This window comes from Anastrepha ludens, chromosome 5 (genome assembly GCF_028408465.1).
Source record: "Anastrepha ludens isolate Willacy chromosome 5, idAnaLude1.1, whole genome shotgun sequence".
NCBI classification, from domain to species: Eukaryota; Metazoa; Arthropoda; class Insecta; order Diptera; family Tephritidae; genus Anastrepha; species Anastrepha ludens.
In genome coordinates, this window is record NC_071501.1 from 69440611 (window position 1) to 69467885 (window position 27275).

The following is a 27275-nucleotide window of genomic DNA, read 5'->3' on the forward strand; positions in this document are numbered from 1 at the left end:
GATATTTTGGGTTGTCTTTTTTTATTGTTGGTAAAGATGGAAAAAACTCTGTAGTTACTGATTTTGATTTTTTCCTCTTTGGTTGGGGACTAGGGGATAACAAGGAAAACCTGTTATTCCCTAGTGGAGGTCCCTCTAGGGACATTTCGGCTTACACTCCAAAAAACAATTAATCAGCAGAGGCAAAATCACACGAATTACTAGTTAATGAGAAATAGGAAAGTAGAGAAAAGAATAATCGCACTGAGGAGAAAACACAACTTCGCTGTGGAAACGACCGTATGGTTCGGAAGGCAGTCGATGACTGTAGTGATATATTAAATCGATTAAAAAGGCCTCTTCTATTCCTAATTCTGTTTTTTATAGGGACGTTACTGTCGGCTCTGTCAGTGAGGCAGCGAATTTATTTGCCGATTTCTTTTCATCAATCTTTGTGTCTCATGAAGATATTCAGGAAGTACATTTGGCAGCCATTCGCCATAATTTGGGGAAAGTGTCTTCTTCAGTAGACTTCGGTACACTTGTTGTATCAGATGATGATGTCATTGAGGGATTGTCAAAGATTAAAAACTCTGCTCATTCGGATGTAGATGCGCTTTCGGTAACTTTGCTTAAAAATTCTCGCTCTTTGGTATAACCTCTTAAGCTAATTTTTAACAAATCTTTGGCCGAAGGAATATTTATTGATGATTGAAAGCTGACTTCAGTGACTCCTATTTTAGAAAGCGGTAATAAAAACGTTATTGCAAATTATTGACCAATTTCCAAATTATCTGCTATATCTAAACTTTTTGAATGCATTGTTAAAGACAAGTTATATTTTAGCGTTAAACATTTAATTAGTCCTCGACAGCATGGTTTTGTTGCTGCAAGATCTACGTTATCTAACTTATCCGTTTTTACTGATGATTGCCACACAGGCTTCAAGAATGGTTTCCAAACTGACGGGACTTACACGGATTTCTCTAAAGACTTTCCTTGATTGAATTCAATCCTATTTAATAAAGAGATGCTGTACTGTAGTTATCGATGGAGTTTCTTCGATACAGTACACTGCCACCTCTGGTGTACCTCAGGGTAGTATTTTAGGACCTTTGTTATTTGTTTTGTTTATTAATGCTATTTGTTCGTGCTTTTCCTTCGCTAATTTTCTTCTCTATGCTGATGACCTAAAAGTGTACGCTGAAATAAGAAATTCTAGTGATTCAGCCCCCTTACAGTCCGAGTTGAACAATTTATTTTCCTGGTGCCTTATGAATCGTCTATTTCTTAATATTGAAAAATGTCATAAAATCTCATTTTCTTAGTTTCAAAACCCTCTCTATACCTCTTATCATATCAATTATACATATCTTGCTTCGTCTGATGTGATAAAAGGTTTAGGGGTCTTCTTTGATTCTAAACTTAATTTTATCGCGCACCTACATTATGCCATTTCCAATTCACTTGCTATGCTTGCTTTTGTTAGACGTCACTCATCGCACTTCACTGATCCATATACTTTTAAGATTTTATAGATACTCTGCGTTTGTGCGGTCCAAATTAGATTATGGCTCTTTTGTTTGGAGACCTTATCATGCAGTCCATATAAATCGAGTGGAGAGGGTTCAAAAAATTTTTGTGCGTTTCGCGCTACTTTCACTCAATTTCTCAGACCCTAAACCATCATACGACTCACGCTGTCGTTTGATTAGTCTCTGTCCATTAAGTGACAGAGGTACGTTTCAGGCAGTTTCTTTTATATCCGATCTCGTTAATGGACTAATTGACTGCCCGTTTCTTCTAGAAAGAATAGATTTTAATGTTCCCTGCAGGAATTTTCGCCGTTGCAAAATTTTTCATGTTGGCTTTAGGAGGACATTATATAGTGCCAATGCGCCTCTTGTTAGAACGCTGTCTGACATTAACTATCTCGCCTCCCTTTTGGATCTAAACTTTTCCAAGACGAAACATGTATTTAATACCCAATTAAAAAATTTCTTCCTTTGTAAGAAATCTAAATAATTACCTAGTATATATTTGTTAATTTAGTTTCCTAAGCTTTAATTTTGTTAATTACTTCTATATAAATACCCTTAGCTCTATGTAGTCTGTAAGAAACTTTGTATTTCTTGACTTACTAAAATGAATAAATAAATAAATGATTAGATAAATTGTTAAAGGCACCATCTATATCCTGGAACGCCGCCATGGTGAATTGTTTCCTCACCTCATGAGGAGCTGTTTCCGTGGACTTACTCTTCATGTAAGCGTGCTGCCCATTCGAAAGTAGGCCCCCTTTGCTAAAGATCTAATGTGTATATATCAGATCCTTTTTAGGGTTTTAGGGAGCAAGGAGGTAAGACTAATCGGTCAAAAATCCTTCGCTAACTCAAATTTCTTCTAACCCACTTGGGCATGAATACAACCTTAAGAGTTCATCTTTGGTTATTTGAATGTTTTTCTTTTTTCTCTTATTCCTACAGTGGGCATTTTCACGAGCTTTTATTTTATTAATTGGGTTGGAAAAATATAGACAAATTTTAGGCAAAAATAGAGAAAAGAAGAGAGTTTATATGTAAGTCACTTTTGTAAAACTTGTATGGAACAGAATATCATTGGGAACACAACCGTATACGTCTAGTGGCAGTCCATGTCTCTACGTGATAGATTTAATTTTTTGATACGATGTCTGCGAATCCGGATGGATGATAAAAGTATGTAAGCCAAATTTACTGAAAACTATCAAAAAATAAGTGATAAGTGCTCAAAGAAATATCATTCCTAAGTTTTGTTGTTTACTGCAGATGTTGAATTGTTTTTGGTTCTTTCATAATAAATATTATCAATGTATGTAATTTAAATTCAAGTATTTTGATTTCATTTGTATCTAAGATTAAAACCCTTGTTAGTTTGTTCAAAATTTATCAATAAAATGCAACAAAATAGCCGAATATCTTTTACGTCTGTCTTTCTAGGGTTAATATGATAGACATACATATAGATTTTGAAAGAGGGTAATTAAAAATATTTTAGTCCTTATCGCTTTTCGATTTTCAAGCCGGTGTTAATAATTTTCTTTACCAAATGAATAGCCTAAATTTTAATTTACTTTCTTGCATAACTTTTTCTTCTAAATGACGGAAATATACCGTCATAAAGAAACTCGTGTTAAATATTTTGTTTATGTGCGCCCTTAAAATGTTGCTTTCCTATAATTACTTATCCGTAATAGGAAACGCTTAAGCTCATAACCCTGCAGGGAAATTTTTTACTTCGTTACTCATCACTTCTATTCAATAGTGAAAGCATGCGACGATTAAATACTTACACTTCTAAGTAAACTACTCACAGACAATTCACGATTTAATGGGCTTGGTCGACTTGAAAAGTTTTAGGCAGTCGTTTTTTCTTTCTTTCACTTGCAAATTGCAGTCAATTAGAAATGCTAAGTGTGAGTAAAAATCCTGTTCCTGTTCTGTATTTCCTTTCATCTGCCTCCACCAAAAGAGATAACATTAAAACTTTGCGCGTTAAAACGTTTAAACCGACTGGTACCTAACCAGCGGAGTCGATATATCTGAATTAATTACTTAGCTTTTGAAACTCAAATCAAAGTAATGCATTTCTTTATATTTAATTGAAAATATTTGGAGACAAATTTTTCATTGCCCTTGGAAGGAACTACCAGGCAAATGTCGCGCAAAAAGTAAAGTAATGTCGGACACGTACACTCAAAATCAACTCTGACTTTAAGGACCATGTTGAGTGCTTAAAACTTCGAACTACTATTTCTGTAAGATTAAGAACACTAAACTACACTACTTCTTTATTTAATTCGGCAGCGAATTCCTCAGAAAACTTAGCTCCCATGTCCACTGCCCGCTCTATCTATAACTCATAGCTGCGTAGTAAGGAGAATAGTGGAATTCACTCAAAAAACTCTCACTAAACCTACTACTGAGTCTATTTGACGAATGATCTAACACCATTAGATGTGGTCGCTACTTAGCTCAAAAAGTTACGCTATAGCAAAACAAGATTTCTAAATTTCCTCTACCAGTGAACCGGCCATTAAATCTTTGCAATTCATAAGTACCTCCTCACATGTACCTTCTGCTCAAATATGAACGAGACGTTATCAATAAAACGGATGAACACACTCGAGCTTGACTTGTTTACAGTAGCACAGAAAACAAACTATGTGACATATCACGCTGAAATTTGCCATGTAAGCTTATAACAGTCCTACCAAAAAGCAAAAAATTTATTTTTGCCATATGTCATCCGCGGACCGTTTTATTGATATCGTCTCGTTCATATTTGAGCAGAAGGTATGTATATATTATATATATAATTGGCGCGTACACCCCTTTTGGGTGTTTGGCCGAGGTCCTCCTCCTAGTTGTGGTGTGCGTCTTGATGTTGTTCCACAAATGGAGAGGCCTACATTCTCAAGATGGCTCCGAACGACAAATATTTTTATGAGGAGCTTTTCATGGCAGAAATACATTCGGAGGTTTGCCATTGCCTGCCGAGGGGCACCCGCTATTAGAAAAATGTGTTTCTTCATTTTGGTGTTTCACCGAGATTCGAATTCCGAATGGTAGTCGCGCACCAACCCATTCGGCTACGGCGGCCGAACTCCTCACATGTAAGAGCTCCATATTATTCGTGCAAGTAACGAATTAAGCTGGCTAGCATTGAGAGACCAAATGCCAGATGACCCATTGAAGACAAATAAACTGTAGCACTGTTGAATGATAACAAGTCTAAGTCACTAATCTATCTTTATCATATCGTCTTAAAATCAGGACTCAAATTTGTCAAATTGGTATACGTGGAGGGAAGATAGACTCCCTATGAAATGACTAGTGCCACAACTGCCGAGGTCATAAGAGGTTGCTTAGAAAGAACTAGGCTTATAATTTCTTTGTATACAAGTGGATCTGAGTGCGGCGAATACTCACATGAGTTGTCGCTTTAATAAGGCTCTTAGTGGTTCAGCGTTACAGGAAAGTAAAGTACGAGCGAATAAATAGCAAACCAAATTTCTTCTTCAATTTAGTTACATTTTAGCTAGATAAAAACTGATAATAAGTTAATTATTAGCTTACTATATTAGAATTGGTTAAACTCGCTGAGGTTTTCCCAACAGGGATGCCATAAACTGATAAGACAAAACGTTTGTAACTAACATTGGACTTACTGAGTGATAAAAACTAATACTGAAGTATGCAACTATGGCAATAACCAATAGTAATTATCAATACAAAAGTGAGCAACAAAAAGTTACAAATATATTTGTAAATATTGGCATAACGCTAAGCGCTCGATAAAACGTTTGTGTGAGTAATTGTTAGTGTATCGCATATCTGTTTGTAATTACCGGCGAAAAACCGGCCACACCGGCGCATTGATATAAATACCGACACATACTTGGTAAGTTATTGTTATTTGGCCTGTTGACTTCGATAGTTGTAGCGCATTTTTACAAACGGTGAGACTTTGGCGCGTAAAAGATGCTTCAAAGTAGAAAACAACTTCGCATAAATTGAAAAACAAGTTCAAGCAAGATCAGTGTCAAAATGCAAAAACAATTGACCTTGTAAGTTGTAACAATAAAATGATCTCTCAACTGTTCATTACTTGATTGTATAAATTGTATTTTTTTAATTTTTCTATTTATATATATTATAATAATATTATATTTTCATTCTATTATTACTTCGTTCCAGTGTTTGCTTGCTAGCCATTTTTCTGGGAACAACCCAAATGGTGGCAAGTCAAGTTATGGGTTTCAAACGGTGTCCCGAAAATATTAAGACTGTGGAAGACTTTGATGTAACCAAAGTAAGTAACTCATATCTTATGTAAGCATGCGCATACACATACAGTGAGTGATACTGAAAATGGTATAACTATTTTTGCCAGATTTTCAATGTTTACGTTTTCTTAATTTGCTAAAAATGTATATTAGTTTATGTATTAAGAAAAACGGTTTAAATCAAAGTCCATACTCTTTATAAACATACTAAAATTCTCCCAAATTTCATAAAAAATATCCAGTTATGAGAACTACAAACATAATTTTTTTATATAGTACGAAACAAATCAAACGTTCCAAGCACTATGGCTTTCATCGATTTATTCAGCTGAGAAATTTTATATCTGAATAAAGTTTAGAGCCTAGCTCTTAAATGATTGGAATGGATTTTTTCCATACCGATGGTTATCGAGAAAAGTGACATAATTCAAAAATACAAAATACTGAGTTGTGAGTAAGTGACGCCCCAATTCGATCACCTGACAAAACGACACTAACGCGATCTCTCAGAATTGCTTCAAGATTCGCTTATGACGTTTTTCCAGATAAAAATATATAAACTCTGTAGTTGATCTTTGCTTTTAACGGCAAAACTCCGAATTTGAGTTAATTTTGAGTTGTGTCGCTTTTCTCGAAATCCATCGATATATCATGCCTTTCGGTTCTGTTCTATTCGTTCTATTTCTTCCATTCTTTGTTGCGGAGCAGAGCAGCTACTATTCCAGCAACTGTTATTGCTACAGCCACTGTTACTGATACCAGAGAATGTTAATGAACATTCTCTGCTGTTACTGCTTCAGCTTCAGTTACTGCTACATTCTCTGCTGATAATTACTGCTTGCTGCTAATGAACACAAATTCAGTGCCTGGAAAAATTTCTAATGCGTCTAAAGAAATTTTCACTTCAAAAATTGTATAAAATTTTTTTTAACTCATTTTGAGGAAATGCGTAAAAAATCTCATAATTTCTAAACTTCTAAGCATAGTCGCTTGCACTGAATCGGTCTTAAATTGATTCATCTTAAAATTGTTTAGGCTCTAATAACAATTTGTAAATTTTTCTGCTTTTTCTTAAACAGTTTGTGCTTTTGATTTATATTATCTAGTTTCTTAGCAAATTAAAAAAAATAAACTTTGACGACTTGGCAAAAATGCAACTGTAGAATTTTCAGTGACCCTCATTGTACATTAGGCTGGGTCGATTTGTTGGGAGGCAAAAAAATCGCCCATTGCTCCGTGAAAATCATATTCTAGGGATCGCAATAAGAAACTTTGCCGAAGGAACCATACCTCTAAAATGAATTCTGATGTCCCCCAATTTGGGTCGAACTTTTTAGTTTCTTTTCTCATGTAAAAGCCAAAAATGGTGATATTTTGAAATGATTGTATGGGGAACCCCCCAGGGGAGTTTCAGAGGGTGTGCCACTGGCATGGGTGGATCGGCAATCCAAAGTTAGTGGGGGTCGGCCATACATTTGGACACGATTGGAGCACTCTAAATGGGTCCAAGTGGGATGTTTCGTTCGACCCAAATTGGGGGACATCAGAATTCGTTTTTGTGGTATGGTTCCTTCGGCAAAGTTTCTTATTTTAATCCCTAGAATACGATTTTCACAGAGCAATGAGTGATTTTTAAATCGACCCGCCCTATTGTACATAGGTATATCCAAACAAAGACACATACACACATGGTTCCATATATGAACTCAGGGGTTAAGAACAATTATGAAATTCGTTTGACAACAAAGATAAATGAACAAATTTAAGTGAAATTTATTGTAAATTGGTGTTAATACGAAACTAGCTTTTTAAAAAGGATGTCCACGCGATTCAGTTAAAAAATTGAATCAGTAAATATTAAAAAAAATGTTCCTTTCTACGAATAGAGTTGGCACGTTCTCGCTTAATACAAAATACTTTTCAAGTTTTATAGATGTTAACAGAGATGCCACGTTTTAGCTTATATTTCCAGACAAAGATAATTGAATAATTTCAATTTAATTTAAGTTGATTTTTGAAGTTATTTAAGTTTAAAAAATTAAATCATTAAACATAGAAGTTTTTTCAAATTTTTTTTTTTAAATTCGGTTTTTCCTGGACATCGAAGTTTTCCTAGTTGCCATGTTTTCACTTATATAATTGGTTTTTATAATTTGAATAATTTCAATTCGTTGAAGTTGAATTGTTTTTAATTTAAAATATTCTTAAATAAGGTGTCCCCACTATTCTTTAAAAAAGTGATCACTACACTCAGATAGATAGTATTTTTGAAAATATGGGGTTTTAATTTTAAGGATCAGAGTTGTCATGTTCTTACTTTTATCCATTTTGTTAGATATTTAATAAAATTTTAGCATAACACAAAAGTTTACAGCGTTATATCATTTTTTTTTTAATTTTTAAATTAAAGCGATATTTGCTTAAATTTAAAAAAATTGCATAAAAATTATGGAAACTAATTAGCGATTTTGCTAAAAAGTATAAGATAAAAGTTTACAGAATTGCCACGTTTGCGCTTAATATAATTTCTGTAAAATTTAATAAAAATTAGAGTATGTATAGCATGAAAATTTACAAAGTTATAAAAAACTACAAATTTATTTATTTAAATTTCTTAAAGGTTGATAAAAATAAAAATAAATATTTCCTAACATTTTTTAAGTTTATAAAGCCTTCAACATAACCTAAAAGTTTACTGAATTGGGATGTTCGCACCTAAAATTAGATTTTCAAAATTTAACAAAAATACATTGTGTATAACATAAAAGATTACAGAGTTATACAATTTGGAAATTAAAAATATTCTTATTTAAATGTGTTAAAGTTTAAAAAAAAAATGGCATATAAGTTAAATATATATTTATTAAAATATTAAAACTTTTTTTTATGAAATTTGCAGTGTAACACAAAATTTACAGATTTGCCTTGTATACAATTTTTAAATTTAAATAAAAATTACTGTCTACCATAAAAGTTTAAAGAGTTGGAAGATTTTAAAACAAAAATAATTTTATTTAGGTGTGTCAATGTTTAATAACATAAAATTTAAAAATATATTTACTAAAATATTTTTAATTATAAAATATATTTATTAAAATATTTTTAAATATTTAAAAAAAAATTTAACGAAACATTAAATTTTACAGAGGTGCCAGTTTATAAAAAAACTTTAGCATAACATAACCTACAATTTTACCGAGCTGTTATGTTCGCCTAATATAGAATTTCAAAAAATTATTAAAATTTACAGTATACCATAAAAATTTACAGAATTATAAAAATTAAAAACTAAACATATTTTTATTAAAATATTTTATGTTCAATTTTTTATAAAAATGGCTTACAGGTTAAAAATATATTTATTAAAACATTTTTAAAAATTTACAAAATTCCAGTACAGGGTTGCCCATATTCGACGGACCCATGGGTTTTTCTTTAAATCAAAGAAAAACACAATATTTTTGATGTTGATGATAATAATCATTTTATTTGGTTCAAGTAGATTTGTTGACATCACTTTTTGAATATGATATCTCTCAAATGGCCGCCTTGAGCCTGTACGGCGTATTGTGCCCATTTTGCAGCATTTTCCATAGTTTTAGCTAACATTTCGGCTGGAATAGAGGCTATTTCCTCACGGATGTTGTTCTTGAGCTTTTCTAAGGTCTTTGGCTTATTAATATTAACCTTTGATTTTAAATATCCCCACAAGAAGAAGTCAGGTGGCGTTAAATCGAGCGAACGCGGTGGCCAGTCAAAATCGCCATTTTTCGACATCAAACGACATCAAAAAATCGATTGTGGTGCGAGCTGTGTGTGGTGGAGCGCCATCTTGTTGAAACCAGAACTGCCTCATACGCTTTCGACGAATAATTGGCATCACAAAAGAGGTTATCGCGATAACGCTCCTGATTGACGGTAACAGCTTGTCCATCTTCATTTTCGGAGGAAAACGGCCGAATAATCGTTTTCGCACTAACGCCGCACCAAACAGTGACTTTTTCGTCGTAAAGAGGTACCTCTTGAATTTCGTGAGGAATTTCAGTGGCGTAAATAATTAATTAATAATAAATTTTGCTTGTTTACCGTCCCATTCAATAAGCAATGAGCTTCATTGGACAAGATGATTATGGTCTTTTTCTGCTTCTTTTGATTTCTTTTGTTGAATGTAAATTTCAACAATTTGGGAGCGCTCGCGTGGCGTGTACGTGTACCATGGTAAAAATCTGCTGGGCTGACACTTCCGGTATGCCATTAAGCGATCTGACGTCTCTGTCAAAAGATACAGGGTTGTCAGATGGGTCCGTCGAATATGGGTCACCCTGTATAACATAAAGGTTTACGAAGTTGCCATATTCGCCCTTACTATTTTTTTTTATTTAATAAAAGTAACAGTATGCATAAAATAAAAGTTTACAGAGCTATACAATTTTATAAGTAAAAACATAGTAAACGTTTTAAGAAAATAAATACTTACTTAATTTTTTTATTTATAAAATTTGCTGTATAACATAAAAGTTTAGTGAGTTATATAATTCAAAGAATGAATAATTGATAATTGTCAACACTAAAAGTTTTATAAGGTGGCTGTGTAACAGCATCCTCGGCTTTTGTTGATCTAAAACCGATCTATCCAAGTCAGGTGGTTAGGTGACTTCAATTCAGTCGGGCAGTCAATTCAAGTATCAAGTCAAACACATTCGTGTGTTTTTGTACGATTGCGTTTAATAGAGGAATATTTTTTATTTTCACAGTGAATGGCCCGGTTCAAAAAATGCTCTGGTACATTTTATATATTTTTTTCTTTTTCTCTAGAGGAAGAGGAAAAAACCATCAGAAGTTTTTAATTAAAATTTTAAAGAAAAGGAGAGAAATATTCACACATAAATCTTGTCTTTCAATAAACTTTAATAAGGCCCAATGTATATTCACATATGAATATTACCTACATCTCATGAATTTTACTATATTATATATGTAGTATAGTATAAACATAACAACATTTTTATTTTCATTAATATATTTTCAGTATCTGGGCACTTGGTATGAGCACTCCAAGTATCCCTTCGTTTTCGAATTGGGTGCTAAATGCGTCACCGCCGAATATAGCGCTTTAAATAGCAATCAGATTTCAGTGGTTAACAAACACATTTCAGCGTTGTAAGTATAATATTATAATATATTTAATTAAATTACTTATACATGTAAACATATGCTTGAAAAAAATAGTTATGACTTTCCTGCCATATGATTCTACTTTAGTTTCCCCGCTTCGAGACTGTTCTTAGATGTGACTAGACGAATGGTATTAGTGTACTTGCCATACAAAGCATTGAACATTTATTAGAGCTTATGTAGTCCCTAACCGTGGCTGATAAGACGGTAGGAAGTTAACAAATCGAGTTATGATATATAAAAAAAGAGAAATTATGATAATAATTAGCAACCCTCTTTATTCGTTGCTGTTGAAGCAGCTCACAGTTTGCCTTCATGGCATTGACATAATTTTAGAAAATTCTTTAAGAGTTTAAGTTGGATATATGTACATACAAAGCCGAATCAATTATTTTGTAGTCATCGCTTGAAATGCATGGTGCTTTACAATAGACCCAGTCAAATTATTTTACGTCTGCCATTTTTGCTTCTCTATATCTTATATGTTCGCTAATAACTATGACCGGAATGCACCTATTTGAAGGGAGCTTTTTGTGTTTTGAAGCTAGTCTCTTTTGGAAATTGCGTAAACATACCAAAAAGGAATGTCTTTAACCCAAAAATGTATTAAAAAATCTTCAAATTAATTTTCAAACTCCAACAAATCAAAAACGACTCAATCAAGTGAAGCACTCTTTTGTTGCTATAAAGCTTTGAAATATTTACTATCAGCCTGCATTACTCAAATTTATTAATTATTTCCTATCACTATTAAAATCTTCAAATCTTCAATTTCTTCTTATATCCATACAATTTTTAATTTTTAATTTAGCCCTTCTAAAAGACTTGTTTCAGAAGCTTCAAATTTTTTTTTTTTTTTTCTTATACAAACATTTAACTATATATAGGTATACAATGTTTGTTGACACTACAACTAGTTTAAGGGAAACTAACAAGCAGTACGATTTTAACAATTATGTGGGGTTTTTATGAAGAGAATTTTAAAATCTCTTCTTTACATTAACTACCGATAAGATCATATGGTTTTTTTCGCTGGAGTCGTCGGGTTAGGCCTGCGGTGTTGAGAAGTTTGCTGGCTTCCTCGTTAATGTGCCTCTGGAACCTCTTAAAGTGGGCTTCTGCTTGTATTTTAATAACTTCAACGACCGTAGGAATGCAGAGGTCACGATGAATATCTGCAGTGCGAACGTACCAAGGTGCGTTGACAATATTTTTGATAATTTTATTTTGAAATCGTTGAATTATGTTAATATTACTTTGACTGGCACAGCCCCAAATTTGAGCGCCATAAGACCACACGGGTTTGATAATTTGATTGTATTAAGAAAGAAAAGCACGCGTGGATGGATTTACAACGAATGACTTAAACTTTATTTCAGGTTTTTGACAAGTACATGAAAGGTTGCCAGATTTGATAATTACATCAATAGTTTTAATACAAATATTTAGTACTGGATGATGTTAGAATTTACATTTTGATATACATTCTCAACAGATTGTATATCATTATTTTGTTATATATGGAGAGTTTTGAATTCCGTCCAATGAGCCAGTTCATTTTTAATATTTTCAAATTAAGTTCGCTTCGTTTTATTTTTATATGCTCCTTCCAACGTAGCTTAGCATCGAGGGTTATACCAAGATATTTGGCAGTATTTGCGTATGGAATTGGAGCGCCTAGTAGCATTATTGGGTGATGGTTTACTTTTTTATTGGTAAAGGTCACATGAATTGATTTGTTACTATTTAATTTTATTCGCCAAATTTTCGTCCATTTTTCTACTGCGTTTATAGCAGTTTGAAGTTTAGTTGCATCTACTTCGGCGGTTTTTCCTGTTGCGAGGATTGCTGTGTCGTCAGCAAAGGTGGCGATCATAGTGCTTGGAGGTATTGGTACATATTTCGTATATATAAGGTAAAGAAGGGGTCCAAGGATACTTCCTTGCGGCACGCCAGCGTTTATTTTCTGCAATTTGGAATACTCATTCCCTTGTTTTACGCGAAAATACCGTTCAGTTATATACGATTTCATAAATGCACTATATTGAAGTGGCAAGCATGAGTTCAATTTGTTGATAAGGCCTTCATGCCAAACCTTGTCAAATGCTTGCGCGACGTCCAGGAAGACTGCTGAGCATATGTTTTTCTCTTCGAACGATTTTTCTATTTCAGCTGTAATTCTGTGCACCTGATCTATGGTGGAGTGTTTACAGCGGAATCCAAACTGGTGTGAGGGTATCAGGTTGCGAAATTCAATTATTGGTTTTAAGCGATTTAGAATGAGCTTTTCTAGTAGTTTAGAAATTTGTGGCAACAAGGAGATTGGGCGGTATGAAGAAACAATATGTGGATCCTTTCCTGGTTTGGCAATCATAATCATCTCTGCAACTTTCCACAGGCTTGGAACATACTGGAGTCGGATCGACGAATTGAATAGATTGGCTAATTTTACTAGACTTTCATTCGGTAGTTGCTTTAATACTTCCGCTGTGATTAAATCAAATCCAGGAGCCTTTTTGTCTTTTAGTTGCTTGATTTCTCTTTTCAGTTCGCTCACAGTTATATGTGGGATTCGAGTTGTTTCTTGATCTAAGGAGGGATATAAGTCATCAGATTGGCTCTCGTTCGGTTGAAAGGTGTTGGATAGATGGTTTGCAAATGTTATAGCTTTATCTTTATTACTTCTCATCCAGGTGTCATTTGTATTTTTTACTGGCGGAACGTGACAGTTTGGTCTTTTTAAATATTTTGTGCATTTCCAAAGAGAGTAGTCATTTCTTTTATCAGCTGTCAACTCAGATAAATATCGACTCATTGACTCGTTTTTTAAATTATTTATTTCTCGTCTTAGTTCCTGAGAAGCTTGGTTAAGAGTGGCCTTATCTCCAGGGAATCGTGTGTGTTGCCATTTTCGCCGGAGTTGTCTTTTCCTTGCTATGAGTTGCTTTAATTCTTTGGGATAGTTGGATCCGATTGCTTTCTTTTTTAAAAAAGGTGTGCTACTCCACGCTGCTTGTTGGATATCTTGTGTAAACTTGAAAACTTCTACTTCTAGTTGTTCCTCTGTTGTGATCGAGGAATTATTGTATGTATTGCCTTGGATGACTTTTTTTAAAGAATTTCCAATTTGTGTGTTTATTGTATAGAGTTGGTGGTTAGTCTTTTTCGCTTCAAATACTGAGATTTCCATAAAATGTGGGTAATCGTTTGCGGCGCACAGCAGAAAGACTTTTACAAAAATAAGCAATACTAGATAAGACTCAATTAATTTTTCGTGATTCTGACATAAAATTTTAAATTTTCTTTTATATTTAAAAATTACAGCAACTCCAAGAAATCCATTGATGGAATAGCAAAAATTGTTGAACCCGGCAAACTCACTATTAGCTTTAAAGGAATAGCTGGTAAGTAATATATTTTTCCTTATTTTTTTGCATACAATTTAAAAGACAGTCATTAGTAAATAAAACAAATAAATCTATAAATTTCTCGCTTTACCCTCTTGCAGCTCTTGCCGGAGCAGCTAATTACTGGGTTCTTGCTACCGATTATGAAAATTATGCCGTCGTTTACAGTTGCAAGAACATAGCGCTGACACATGCAAGTAAGTCGAATGTAGTTAATAGTAATGTAGTATTAGATTATAAGCAAATGATAAACTGACTAACAGACTTAGACAGTTTTTGAGAATTTCCTTTAGTCAAAATTGGAGATTTATCTATAACTCTTTCTTTTAAGTGCTTAAGTAGTTCGTCGCACTTCTATTATTTCGAACATCGGTGTTAGTCGACCAGAAATGTGAATTTGCAATGTACAGTGCACACCCGATTATGCGAACTAATTGAAACCGAGTGGCTTCACGTTTGTCAATTTGTTCACTTTTGAAAATGTTAAACTGAAGGTGAAAGTTACTGACCCATTTTATGCCAATTATGCATTTCAGAGTGGAAATTTTTCAGAAAAATTGTATGAATACAGAAATAAACTTATTCAAAGTCATTTGAAACCTTATCTTTCCAATAAAATTCATTTTACATTGACGAAAATAAAACGAATTATGCACGCATTCAAAAAAAAAATTCAGAAGTTTTTTGCTTCTTTCAAAGATTAAGCACTACAAATTAAAAACTACTCACATATTTGGTGCCCATTTTATACGGTGTTCACCTTACAGATCGTGGCCCATTATTAAAAGAAAAAAAAAAAAAGAAAAACGTTTACTATTTTCACCCATTTAATATACGCACAGGTATTTTGAGTATAAGCCCAATTTGACTATAAATAAGATTTTCAGAAATATTCATTTCAAGATAAAAGATGGCTTGTAACATGCTCAGAAAATTTCAGAAAGTTCTTTTACCTAGCGATCACCCTTTACTTTGGACTTTGTTGCTAATTTTTCCGAAATTTGATTTATCTATATTATTTACTCATATTATATATACTCATGTTTCAAACTTTGGAAACAATTTTTAATACTGAGATTTATTCAGATTTGTAAGTTTTGGTATTGTACGAGGGGTGCCTTTTATATGTCGGGATTTGGTAACCCTGGTGTTGCAATCTGGCAACTGACAGCTGTATCGCAAAGTTTGACATTTTTTGGCTTTTACGTACTCAGAACGTTTTGAAATACCAGCGCTATTTGTGTTGTTTACAGTAACTTAAAAGATTCATCTCGGTCCAAAAATGGAATTAAATCGTGAACATTTTCGTGCGATTATTTTTTAGAACTTTCGACGTGGATTAACTCCGCAACATTGCATGGATGAACTTAATTAATTTTTTGGCGATGAAGCTCCATCAAGGACCAGTGTTTATCGATGGTATGGTGAATTCAATCGTGGTCGTAGTTCACTCCAAGACGAATTTCGTGAAGGTCGTCCAAAATCAGTTGTTGTTCCGAAAACCGCGAACTGATATTGCAAGATCGTCATGTGACATATCGTGAGATTGAGACAATCTTAAGCATTAGTGGGACCAGCATACATTCAATATTGCATAAACATTTGACTGTCAAAAAAATTTGTTCGCGTTGGATCCCACACAATTTGTCAATCACTCAAAAAAAGGCTCGAGTCGATTGGTCGAAGGAAATGCTCAAAAAATACGATTGCGGGGCTTCGAAACATGTCTATGACATCGTGAGAGATGATGAGTCATGGATTTACGCGTATGAGCCCGAAAGTAAACAGCAGTCGACTGTATGGGTGTTTCAAGATGAGCCAAATCCAACAAAAGTTGTTCGCGCACGAACCACTTCCAAGCAAATGGTCGCCTGTTTTTTCGAAAAAACTGGACATGTCGCAACCGTACCACTAGAACAACGCAGAACAGTAAATTCTGAGTGGTACACAACCATTTGTTTGCCAGTTGTCTTCCAAGAAATTAGGAAAACCAATCGCCAAAGACGGATCACTCTTCACCAGGACAATGCGAGCTCTCACACATCGGCTCAAACAACTGCATTTTTGAGCACCCAAAACATCGAATTAATGGGTCATCCGCCGTATAGTCCGGACTTGGCACCGAATGACTTCTTTTTATTCCCGTACGTAAAAAGCAAACTGAGAGGTCAACGTTTTTCGACACCTGAAAAAGCGGTATTCAGAATGCATGTTTTGGAGGTACCTCATTTAGAGTGGCAAAAGTGCTTCGACAATTGGTTCAAACGCATGCAAAAGTGTATAGATCTTCATGGAGAATATTTTGAAAAATTATATAGTGATTTTCGATGATTAAATTTGTTTTTGTTCTCTAATCCCGACATATAAAAGGCACCCCCCGTATGTATTTATTAAAATGAAATATTTTCGGTCGTTTTTACATTTACATTACAGAAAAAATAAATTTTTAAAAAGAAACGAAGATATTATTATTATTATTTTATTTATTATTATTTATTGTTCGACTTTTTTTTTTTTAATTACACATTACATTTCATTTTTAATCGTTAACATTAGAACGTACGACAGTGACACTAGGTCGTTTGTCGGAAGAAAAAATAAAAAAAAAACAAAATCTTACATTTTCCATATGGTACTATGTATTGAATTCGCTTAAAATTAATTTTCTATATTCTATAGCACCAGTGATGAGCTTAAATACGTTAATATATCCAGAAGGGCCAATACTATTTAAAATTTCTATGATTTCATTTCGGTTTAAACTATATTTTCCAAAAAATCTTTGACGAATTCTTTTAAGTATCGGGCATTTTCCTAAGAAATGTGTGATGTCTTCTACTTCATTTAAGTTACATAAAGTGCAATTTAAATCCCTTTGGCTTCCTAAGTATATTAAATCACATCTGGCTTTCATAATCCACATAGTTTTATAGATTCCAGTATTATCGTTGAAATAGCTTCTGGCGTTGTTATGGTCTAATTCCTTATATAATCGGGAGCTTTGGTGTGCCCTTTCCCATAAAGTTCGAATATTCGAATCATGAAGATTTTCTAGTATTGAAATTATATTTCTATTCCACTCTCTTTTATTTGAAGTGCCCCAGTTACATGTTATATTTAACTTTTGTGCCAGATTACTAATTTCTTCAACCCAAAATAACTGTTTTTCCAAAATCTTTTTTGATAGTATACGAGGCAATCTATTATCATCATATTCAAATAACGTTTTGAATATATATTTTAAATGAAGCTGCTGTGTATACAAATGAAAACTGGGAACATTTGTCTCCAAGAGAATGCAATAAGATGGCGTATTACTCGGGAGATGAAGTACCCTTTTTAAAAAATAAAGTTGAATTTTGTCTACTTCTTCAAACAATGAGTTTCCCCATACCTGAGCAGCATAACTCTGGATTGCTCTAGTCACCGCTAAAAAGAGTTTCCATTTTGCCGACAACTTAATTTTATTTTTACTAAGAAATGTGCGCCAAGTTGCATTTATGCTATTTTTCGCTAGAACATTTCTATTTTCTATATGTTGCTTGAAACTGAGTTTTAATGTTAGCTTTACACCCAAGTAATTATATTCTTTCGTTATTAGTATAACTTCGCCGTGAAAAAACCACTTTCATTTTTCTGCTATTCTACCGCCTCTCCGAAAAATCATTATAGCTGACTTAGATAAGTTTACTTGCATATTCAACTTATCGCAGTATTTTTCTAAGTTGCTTATCATTTTTTGAAGAGCACTAACCTCATCTGCCAATATGACGATATCGTCAGCATATAAAGAGTCCCCCCTCCAAGCAGTCGTGCAGGTCATTCAAGTAAAGAGCAAAGAGCAAAGGTGAAAGCAGGTACCCTTGCTGTACTCCTGACGATATTTTGAATTTTTCACTCATTTCATCTCCTACTTTTACTATCGAACATGTATTTCTGTAATAACTTTCAATAAAGTTTGCCATTTTGGTGGAGATTCCTATTCCATGAAGCTTGTATAGCAATAGTTGTCTAGGGACAGTATCAAAAGCGGCTTTAAAGTCAACTAAAACCGCGTACACTTTTTTCTTCTCCCTAAACTTAATATGGACTATTGCTGCTAGGTTATACCTATACTTATGTTATCTACGGTTGAATGTCGCTTTCTGAAACCTGCTTGAAACTTTGTTATAATATTTTTATTTTCTACCCAGCTTGTGAGTCGCTCATTTAAAATGCCCATCATTTTATTTGCAACACAGAAGATATTTCACTTTAAAAAACTCTATATCAAAATTTTCGGCATTGCATACAAAATCCAATTTCGGCAAAATATCGGCTTAGTACCCTCCAAGGGGCATCACAATATCTGATCAGATTTTGATGCCCGCAACTGTATATATGTAAATGGACACTGCTATTAAAAACTCATCTCTGCGTATATTTTTTCCTAACCCTATACCTTCATCTGTCTGCCATTTAACTGTAACGTATTTATGTACAATATGAAAAAAAAAATGAGCTCGTCCAACTATGCTCCATTATAGTATTTTATTTTCGCTTTTCCAATGAGATCACTCACCCGCTGCCAATCTCATCTAACGGTCTAATTAACTTATTTACAGTTTTTGTTTTTACATTTTACTTTCTCGTTGGCTGCATTGCAATTGTTATTTTAAATATTTTTATTTAATAATTTTTCTAAATTTATTTAGATGAATATGTGAGCGCTTACATACACAGTCACATAGATTGCACCATGATCGTGGTTGTGCAATAGCTAGTATTGTTTTTTTTAATTTCGTTTTCTTTTTTTCAATAAAATACAAATGTTGCTAAATACACAATGAAAGTGTCAGTGCACATTTTCACACATACATACATACATATATACATAAGTAAATAAAACAAACAGTAACTCATTTAAGCTAACAACCTAAGCCAAAGAATCAATCCCCAGATACAAAAAATCATGACGGGGAAGAACTGTTCTAAAAAATGCAGAAGTATGTAGATTACCGAATGAGAGAAAGTTGAAAACTTAAAAATTGTGTAGCTGTTGAGAACTTGAGAGAGAACTTGAGAATTGAGAAAGTTTTAATTTTGACAAACTTTGTTATACTTAGGAAAGATCGTTTCGAGAATCTTAAGAAGATGAGAAGCTTATGATTTCTTCAATCCGAGAGAAAAGATAGTTCGAGATAAAGTTAATCGATCTAAACATGCTTAGGCCGCCGAGCTGAATGCTTTTGATCGGGTCTGTATCTAATTCGATGCATAGAATCAGCTGCCATGGAAACAACCGTTCAACCCGATAGAATAGACACATATTTCTAACAACATTCAGCGAGAGTCTACTATCATCTTTACTTAACTAACACTTAGAGTAGACGAAGAACTTCTGCTAACTCGTGAGACTCCTGTTACTACGACACAATTACGTTCTGGATATTGTAGCTCGTTAAACTCCTACTTTTAAAGAATCGACGCCAACATACTAATCACATTTTCAGCATGCGTAAGAGCCACACATGACAGTAAGAGCCTCTTAAACGCAATCATCTAAAGTCATATTTCCCTCTAAACACAACACGTCGAAAGATCTGGTTTCTCTATTAGAAGACGACGGCAACTGATGGTTTCGCCTCTCTCTGCGGGTTAAAATAATTAGCTAAAACAATGCCAACATCAAAATAATTCAAGCTACTTACCATAATCTCATAGACAGGAACTTCTATAAGAGCGTGCACCTACCATAAGGATTTCAATCATGTAGTTAGGGCTAACGAAGAACAGCCAACGCCTGACACTTTTCTGTGCTCACAAAGGGTATACCCCAAAACGGCATTCACAAAATAATAATAAATAGGAATCAAATTAAAAGGAATTGAATTTCAGACTAGCGAATATTTTTACCCCAAATTTTTCATAGAGGAAGCTTAGTATACCTGCCATATTTTAGAGAATCAGTGGCCTTGAGTACCATATAAAAATCTGCTGAATATGCGAACCCAAGGTATAAGGCTTGAATATATTTTGCCACCAAACAAACAGTCGGGATATTCGCATTTGATATAGAAAGATCATCGCTTAATTTTCATGACGACTTAAATTAAGTGTTCTTTCTTTCTTTCTATGAATTGATAAGTTGGAGGGGATAATTGAGATAGAGAGATCTAACTCAACTAACACTCTATGAGATTGTTTATGACAAGCAAAGTAGAAGTATTTATGAATGAAATTCTATGGAACATTTATTGAACTGATGGGTTTTTCCAACGTGGTCTGACCTCAATGCTCAGGCATCAAAATTTATGGACGAATAAAATTCGACGACTATTGTATTGATAGCGGAAGAGGTAGACCTGCTCTGCAATAAAGTGACCTAGTCCATCTTCACTGGCCCCTACTGGATGATTATATTTGGCAACAACTGGTAACAGAAAGGAAAAAGAACTGTTGCATTTTATCTAATCAATGTGAAAAGAAAAGAAAGTGAAAATAGTTAAAGCAAAAAAAGAAAACAAATTCTTAAGCCTCACACTCCACGAACTCCCATCCCCCACCACTTAGACATAACACTTGACGAGTTTACGCCCTGAATATCTGGGAATACCCAAACCACGGCCTCGGCTTACGTGGACGGACCAACGATACCAATGCTTTTTCTATTAACTTTTTAGAAATTTTTATTATAATTTTTTTCTGGGGTATCCCAACCAATGCCTCTTCAGCATCAAGAAATATGCCACATTCTATTTTTATATCTCTCGGAAACTTTCCATTTATTTCAGTCCCTCCACTTTGGTGTAGTGGGAAGTGAGCCCAATGCAATGTGTCAACAATCTAAGTTACAGATCTCAGTCATAGTTCCTCACTTGTTAGACATAGCGCTGCATGCGTGACTAAAACGTTCGCGCGCGACTTGACGCTCTTTATTGTTGTTATGAGTGCATTAATTGTTGTAGATTTTTTTTGTTTGCTTTGAGTTTGCACAAATGCAGTAACAAATGTTGTTATCGTAAAAGTATAAGCTGCTCAATTGAACTTTGGTGTCACAAGCAGCGCAAGCGGTTGTCAATCACTCCGAGTGTGTATATTTACATATTACATTAGAGTGGTTCATAAGCGTGGGCAGTTTTTGCAATTTTTCTTTTGTAGAAGTTTTTGAATGTGTTCATTACTCTAAGTAAGAGAGTATAATTTTTTGAGATATTATTGCGAATACTAAGGCATGGAGCCAATACGAGCATACACTATTACAGTTTACACATTTCCTTTTGCTGAGAAATTTATACGTCTCATATCGGAAATCAAGCTTAGGAATTGGACTACCCTAACAAGATTGCACGGTTACAGCAAAACCTTCCAGGAACGCTCACTGTCAAAAACAAATCAGACTTTACAATCTCCGAAAGAAATCCAAGAAAGATTTTACGGTACGTTTTCCACCGAGAGCCGAATGGAGGAAAGGGAAGATGATGTGTAGATTCGCCATTGATTCTCATGTATCCAGACTTAAGCTTCCTTTCAATCCAATCTGCAGAAACTGTCAGACGGAGGGTGTGAAAGAAAGTATTTTCCATTATTTATGCGAATATCCAGGTCTGGGTAAAGTAAGACTTCGCTCTTTTGGTATGCCTTTCTTCCAAAAAGTTAATGAAATCTCAGCTATAGAGATAAAAAGTTTGCTGCTATACTTGGAGCTCACGAAATGGATCTGACTAAAAAAACAAAAACAAAAAAAAACAAGACATCGCAAGAGAGCGGTGATAGTAACACGTAGTAAAATTAGGACTATTTCAATGGAAATACTCAACCAATTCAACAAAAGCAACGACAACGACTCTAATACTGATATCTTTGAAAAGCTAAGCTGCTAAATTACGTGCAAAGGAGGTTGAGTTTAAAGAAATTAGTTGCTTATAAATATTTAAAGTTATGTTTTTGAAAATTGTCCATGATATTGGTTTAAAAAAACAGTTTTACCTGATTTTGAAAAAAAAAATTAAATATCCGTACTTCTTATTTCGAACCTGGGCATTACCGAGTATTAATTGCGCATCAACCCGATATTTTTTATTTAAAACAATGGGTTACCCAAATGCAGATCTGTAAAAATAGAAAGAACTATTTGATTATTTAACCATTAATTAAATCGAATAGATGCTTCAATTAACATAAAAAGTAGTGTTTTGTGGTTAAAAAAATCGCGCTACACTAATTCAATCGCCAGCTGTGTAAAAGAAATTTAAAAAAATGCATAAAGATATTTCTTTAAAAAATATAAACTGCTTAATTCTGTTGAACAAAGATATGTATATTTAAAATTGAAAAAAGGAATCGGGCTGGCCTAATGTACACAATAATCGAATGAAATATGAAGCGAAATTTCTTCTTCTTCTTTTTGATTGGCGTGATAATGCTTACGCGAAAATTCTTAATTTACAACTCTACTCTTTAGCTTCAAAATCCATTTTTAAAAATATTTTTGCGATTAATATAAAAAAAGTTATACTATTTTGAATTCGCCCTTTACAGGGGCGTTAGAGAGTTAGAAAGGTTGAATTTGCATATCTAAAAGTCTCCAATTCAAAATAGAATAACTTTTTTTATATTAATCGTAAAAATATTTTTAAAAAAGGACCTTAAAGCTTAATAGTAGTACTTTGCGATGCCGTTATGGAAAATTAAAAAAAACTTTACCTTGCTCAAAAAAAATTTAAAAAATGGCCAAAATCTGCACTTTTTGACTATTTATCCTCAAATTGCCAAAAACCCTGACGTGCTGGGGCATTTTCAAGGTCATATTCATTTTCAGCATAAAAAAACCTTCAGAAAACACCCATAGCGGTTTTAGAAACTGTAAAAAGGCGAGATTTCGCAGGCCTGTGTTATGCCTTTAAAACAGCTTAACTAGAAAATAATATTCAAAGGAGACATAGCTAAACGCAATAATTTTTTAATTAAAAAAATTGGATCACCCTAATATTAATTTATAGAAACATTTCTTTGGAAACCCTAAATTATTTAATTATATTGAACGGAGGTACAAATTTATTTTAAAAAAAAAATTGGGTCACCCTAATGTGCATACTCATCGACTAAGCTATGAAGCAAAATAACTTAATGTACAAAAATTAGACCACTCTGGTATATTCACAAGCAATATAAACTAAATTTAAAAAAATTACTACCCTAATACATTTGCAAAATATGTAAATTTATATCTTTGAAACCGCTTTACTGCGAAATTATATTCAAAGGAGACATCAACAAACACAAAAAAATATTCTTAAAATTAAAGAAATTGGACCATCCTAATGTACATTTATAAAGACATTTCTTTGGAAGCCCCAAAGTACTTAATTATACTTAATTATATACAAAAAGGACACACATTTGCTTTTAAACTAAAAAAACGAACCACCCTAATGCGCATAATCATCCACTAAACTATAAAGCGAAATTCCTTAATGTACAAAAATTAGACCACTCTAGTATACTCACATGCAATATAAAATAACTTAACGCCTAACTACGAAATTATATTCAAAGGAGACATCGACAAACACAAATAGAAAAAACTTGGACCATCCTAATGTACATTTACAAAAACATTTCTTTGGGAGCCCCAAACTACTTCATTATGAAGCCCCAAAGTACTTAATAATATACAAAAAGGACATAAATTTGTTTTTAGCTTAAAAAATCGTACTACCCTAATGTTCATAATCATCGACTAACTATGAAACAAATTTTCTTAGTGTATAAGAATTAGACAACTCTAGTTTATTCACAAGCAATATAACATAAATTTAAAAAAAATTTACTACCTTAAAAAAAAATTGACTACCCTAATGTAGATAATTATAAAATATATGTGCTTAGACAGACGTAAGCTATTGAATTATTTCCAACGGAGGCATTGCTACTATATAAATAGGTTTTCTTTTGAAAAAAGCGTGCTACCCTAATGTAGGTATGAATATGTATATAAGTGCATATTATTAGCTGCATAACATAACTAATTAGTGTCAACTTTTTTGATAACTGTATCAACATATTTACATACTTCAAAATCGCTCAATACGCGTAATCTAAAGTTACATAAAGTGCCATGCAGTAATTGCCATTAAATATTTCCATAATTGGGACTTTCAAACTCACTATTTACAGAATTTAGCTTATGCTCCGTATCTGCTTATTTATATGAACACTTTGTAGGTTTTTAATCTAAATGCAATTTAAAACAATTATTGTACTTATAAGTGGAATATTCGTAATACCAAATCAAAGAAATAGTATTTAATACCCACTAAATAAACTACTGTAGTGTCATACTAATAGTTGAGCATACTCGTATATCAGAAATAAAGCTTCCCATTGCAGGGTTACCATGTAGGTTTTATCTGACATGAGTAACATGTGTTAAGATGCTTCAAAGTAGTTTTTTATTCAAATGCATTAACTGTGCTCTTCCAGGCTTAGCAGCTCAGAAAATACCAACCTCTCACTTTACTAGGAGCAATTCTACGTCTTCAAGCTTCTTCCCTGGGAAATGCTCCTTGTCTTCTACAACGAAATCACTATTTTTATAGCGTTAAAATCATTTATGACACTTTATTTTACTAAAGAAGCTCCACCATAGGTTTACACAATAATTCGAGTCGCAGATTTATTTGTTAATTGAGTGCAAAAAGCAAACACCTGCTCAAAGAATCTTTTTAAGTCAAGCTGCAGGCAAATTAGTTTCTAAAGTTTCTATTTCTTACTAAAGAAAGATTTACATTCAATGCCCTGCAAACACATCCTTCTTCAACAATAATATAAGCTTTAACGTAAACTCAAACTCTTGAGGAGTATTTTTCACGACATTATCACAGATCGAGCAAATAAATATATTGTAAAAATTACTAAGTCGTGTTTTGAGGGAAGCAAGGTTTACGAACGCCTCTCTAACATCGATCCATATTAAAAAAAAAAGTTTCTTCCCTGATTTAAAAGGTGTAGGGGAGGGTGAGCACTCTCAGATCACAAGCTGACTAAAGAAATTGTCTCACTATGATAGGACACGAAAATCTTTTGTGACTTAAAAGACAAAGGAGGGGGTGAATACTCTCAGGCAGTTGACTAAAAAAATTGGCTAATGTATTACTGTTCCTCCACTAAAATTAGTAGAAGTAAAGAAATTTAAGAAGAAGGATATAGAGGAACGATAGAAAGTGCTGACGAAAACACTGCCTGCTGATAAAAAGTTCCGATGGAGTCTGCTTCCAAGCCCTGAAAGCACTTCAGATGTATTCAAAAAGTAATTAAAGTAATTAATAAAAATTATTCATTCTCTCATACTAGAAAGATTTTGTAAAGTAGTGCAGGTCAGTGCAGACTGAATTGATGCAAGACTAACTTGCCTAAGAGCAGTCCGAATGGTTATCAACTCAATGGTACTCTGCATGGCCAATTCATAAGCAACACAATTTCTAACAATGCCACTATGGCTAATACTCTGACTGATTCAATTGATTTAATCTTCGTAATTGTATCAATCATCATCAAATGCGCACGTGACCCGATGGGGACGAGATTTATTTTTGTTTTGAAAATATGAAAATTAACTGATAAGTTTCATTTAGTTATGAAATACAATATGTACATACGTCGTTTTCTTGAGAACCTTCATTTAATAGGCAGCAACTCTGCAAAAAAATTCACAAGTCAAACCGGCAGTTTATTTAGCTTTCTTTACTATTTCACCATGGAACTACTTCTATCTCTGTGGCGCTTATAGAAATTCATTTCCAAAGTATGTGAAACTAATTTTCCCAGGCAATGGTAATGAAAAGTTGATATAACTCGATCACATACGCCTTCAAAAAAGAAAAGAAGCGAGCTGTTAATGTTGACGGCGATCCTTATCAAATCCAAGGAAAGGGCCTCCATATAATTTGGAAAGACTTACAGACATATTTTGGAACTTTCTTTTATAAGATGTAAGGGCTTCTACCCTCATAGCACTCATTAGTACTCAGTAATGCGAATTAAGTAATCTTCTCTCCCAGTATTAAGATAGAAGTTTCTTTGAACACATTTCCCAGCTTAATTATTTGAGCGGTTTTTAACATATTTGGACATCTTTAAAGTAAACATTTTTTTTTTTTAATATCTAATTACATAGTGACATACTTCTTATATATCGATTTTTTCATACTAATTTATGCTTATTTTAATCCTCTCTTACTTATTTTTAATCTTTTCAGCGCTTGTCTGGATACTTACACGCGAGCGCGTGCCAAGTGCAGATATTATCAAAACAGCAAAGGATGCGCTAGTTAGTCAAAATATTTCTTTGAACAAACTGAGCGAAACCGACCAATCGAATTGCTGAAGGCTTTGATGATGTACCCCGATTCGAATTATTTGGCTATCCGGTGATTATTAATCATTATATAATCAACTGTAAATATGTAAATACAGAAATATAATAAAATATAGGGCATTACAAGCATTTGCGTAAAGATGTTTAATGTTTATTTAATTATAAAGGGTCTTTCAGAAGTGATGGATAGATGGTAGCAGTGAATAACTCCTAGACGGTACCTTTTTTCCTTGTTTTTATATCATCTTTGGCATTTGTCAAGTAGAAGGATGTGCAATTTTGCATTTAGTATGAAAATGATTGTGATTTTTGTGGTTGAAATAATCGTCCGAACGAATCGAAAACTCAAAGATTGGTGGAAAAGTGGCAAGAAACTGGTTCTGCCGAGGATATAAAAAGGACTGGCAGACCAAAAACCAGACGTTCTGTTGAGAACATTGTTGTTGTAGCGCAAAATGTGGCGAACCAACCTTCAACATCGATATCACAACGCCCTAAACTGTTAGGCATTCATGAATCCAAAGTGATT

The 27275-nt window shown here is 33.5% G+C and overlaps 1 protein-coding gene across 1 annotated transcript; it reads left to right on the forward strand.

Moving 5' to 3' along the window:
* Positions 1 to 5425: 5425 nt before the first annotated feature.
* Positions 5426 to 26887, forward strand: LOC128864137 (apolipoprotein D-like). Its single transcript, XM_054103655.1, has 6 exons — positions 5426 to 5587; positions 5718 to 5832; positions 10836 to 10966; positions 14306 to 14385; positions 14490 to 14585; positions 26628 to 26887. The coding sequence occupies exons 1-6, from the start codon at positions 5568 to 5570 to the stop codon at positions 26753 to 26755; spliced, it is 570 nt and encodes a 189-aa protein (XP_053959630.1). The 5' UTR covers positions 5426 to 5567; the 3' UTR covers positions 26756 to 26887.
* The last annotated feature ends 388 nt before the right edge of the window (positions 26888 to 27275 follow it).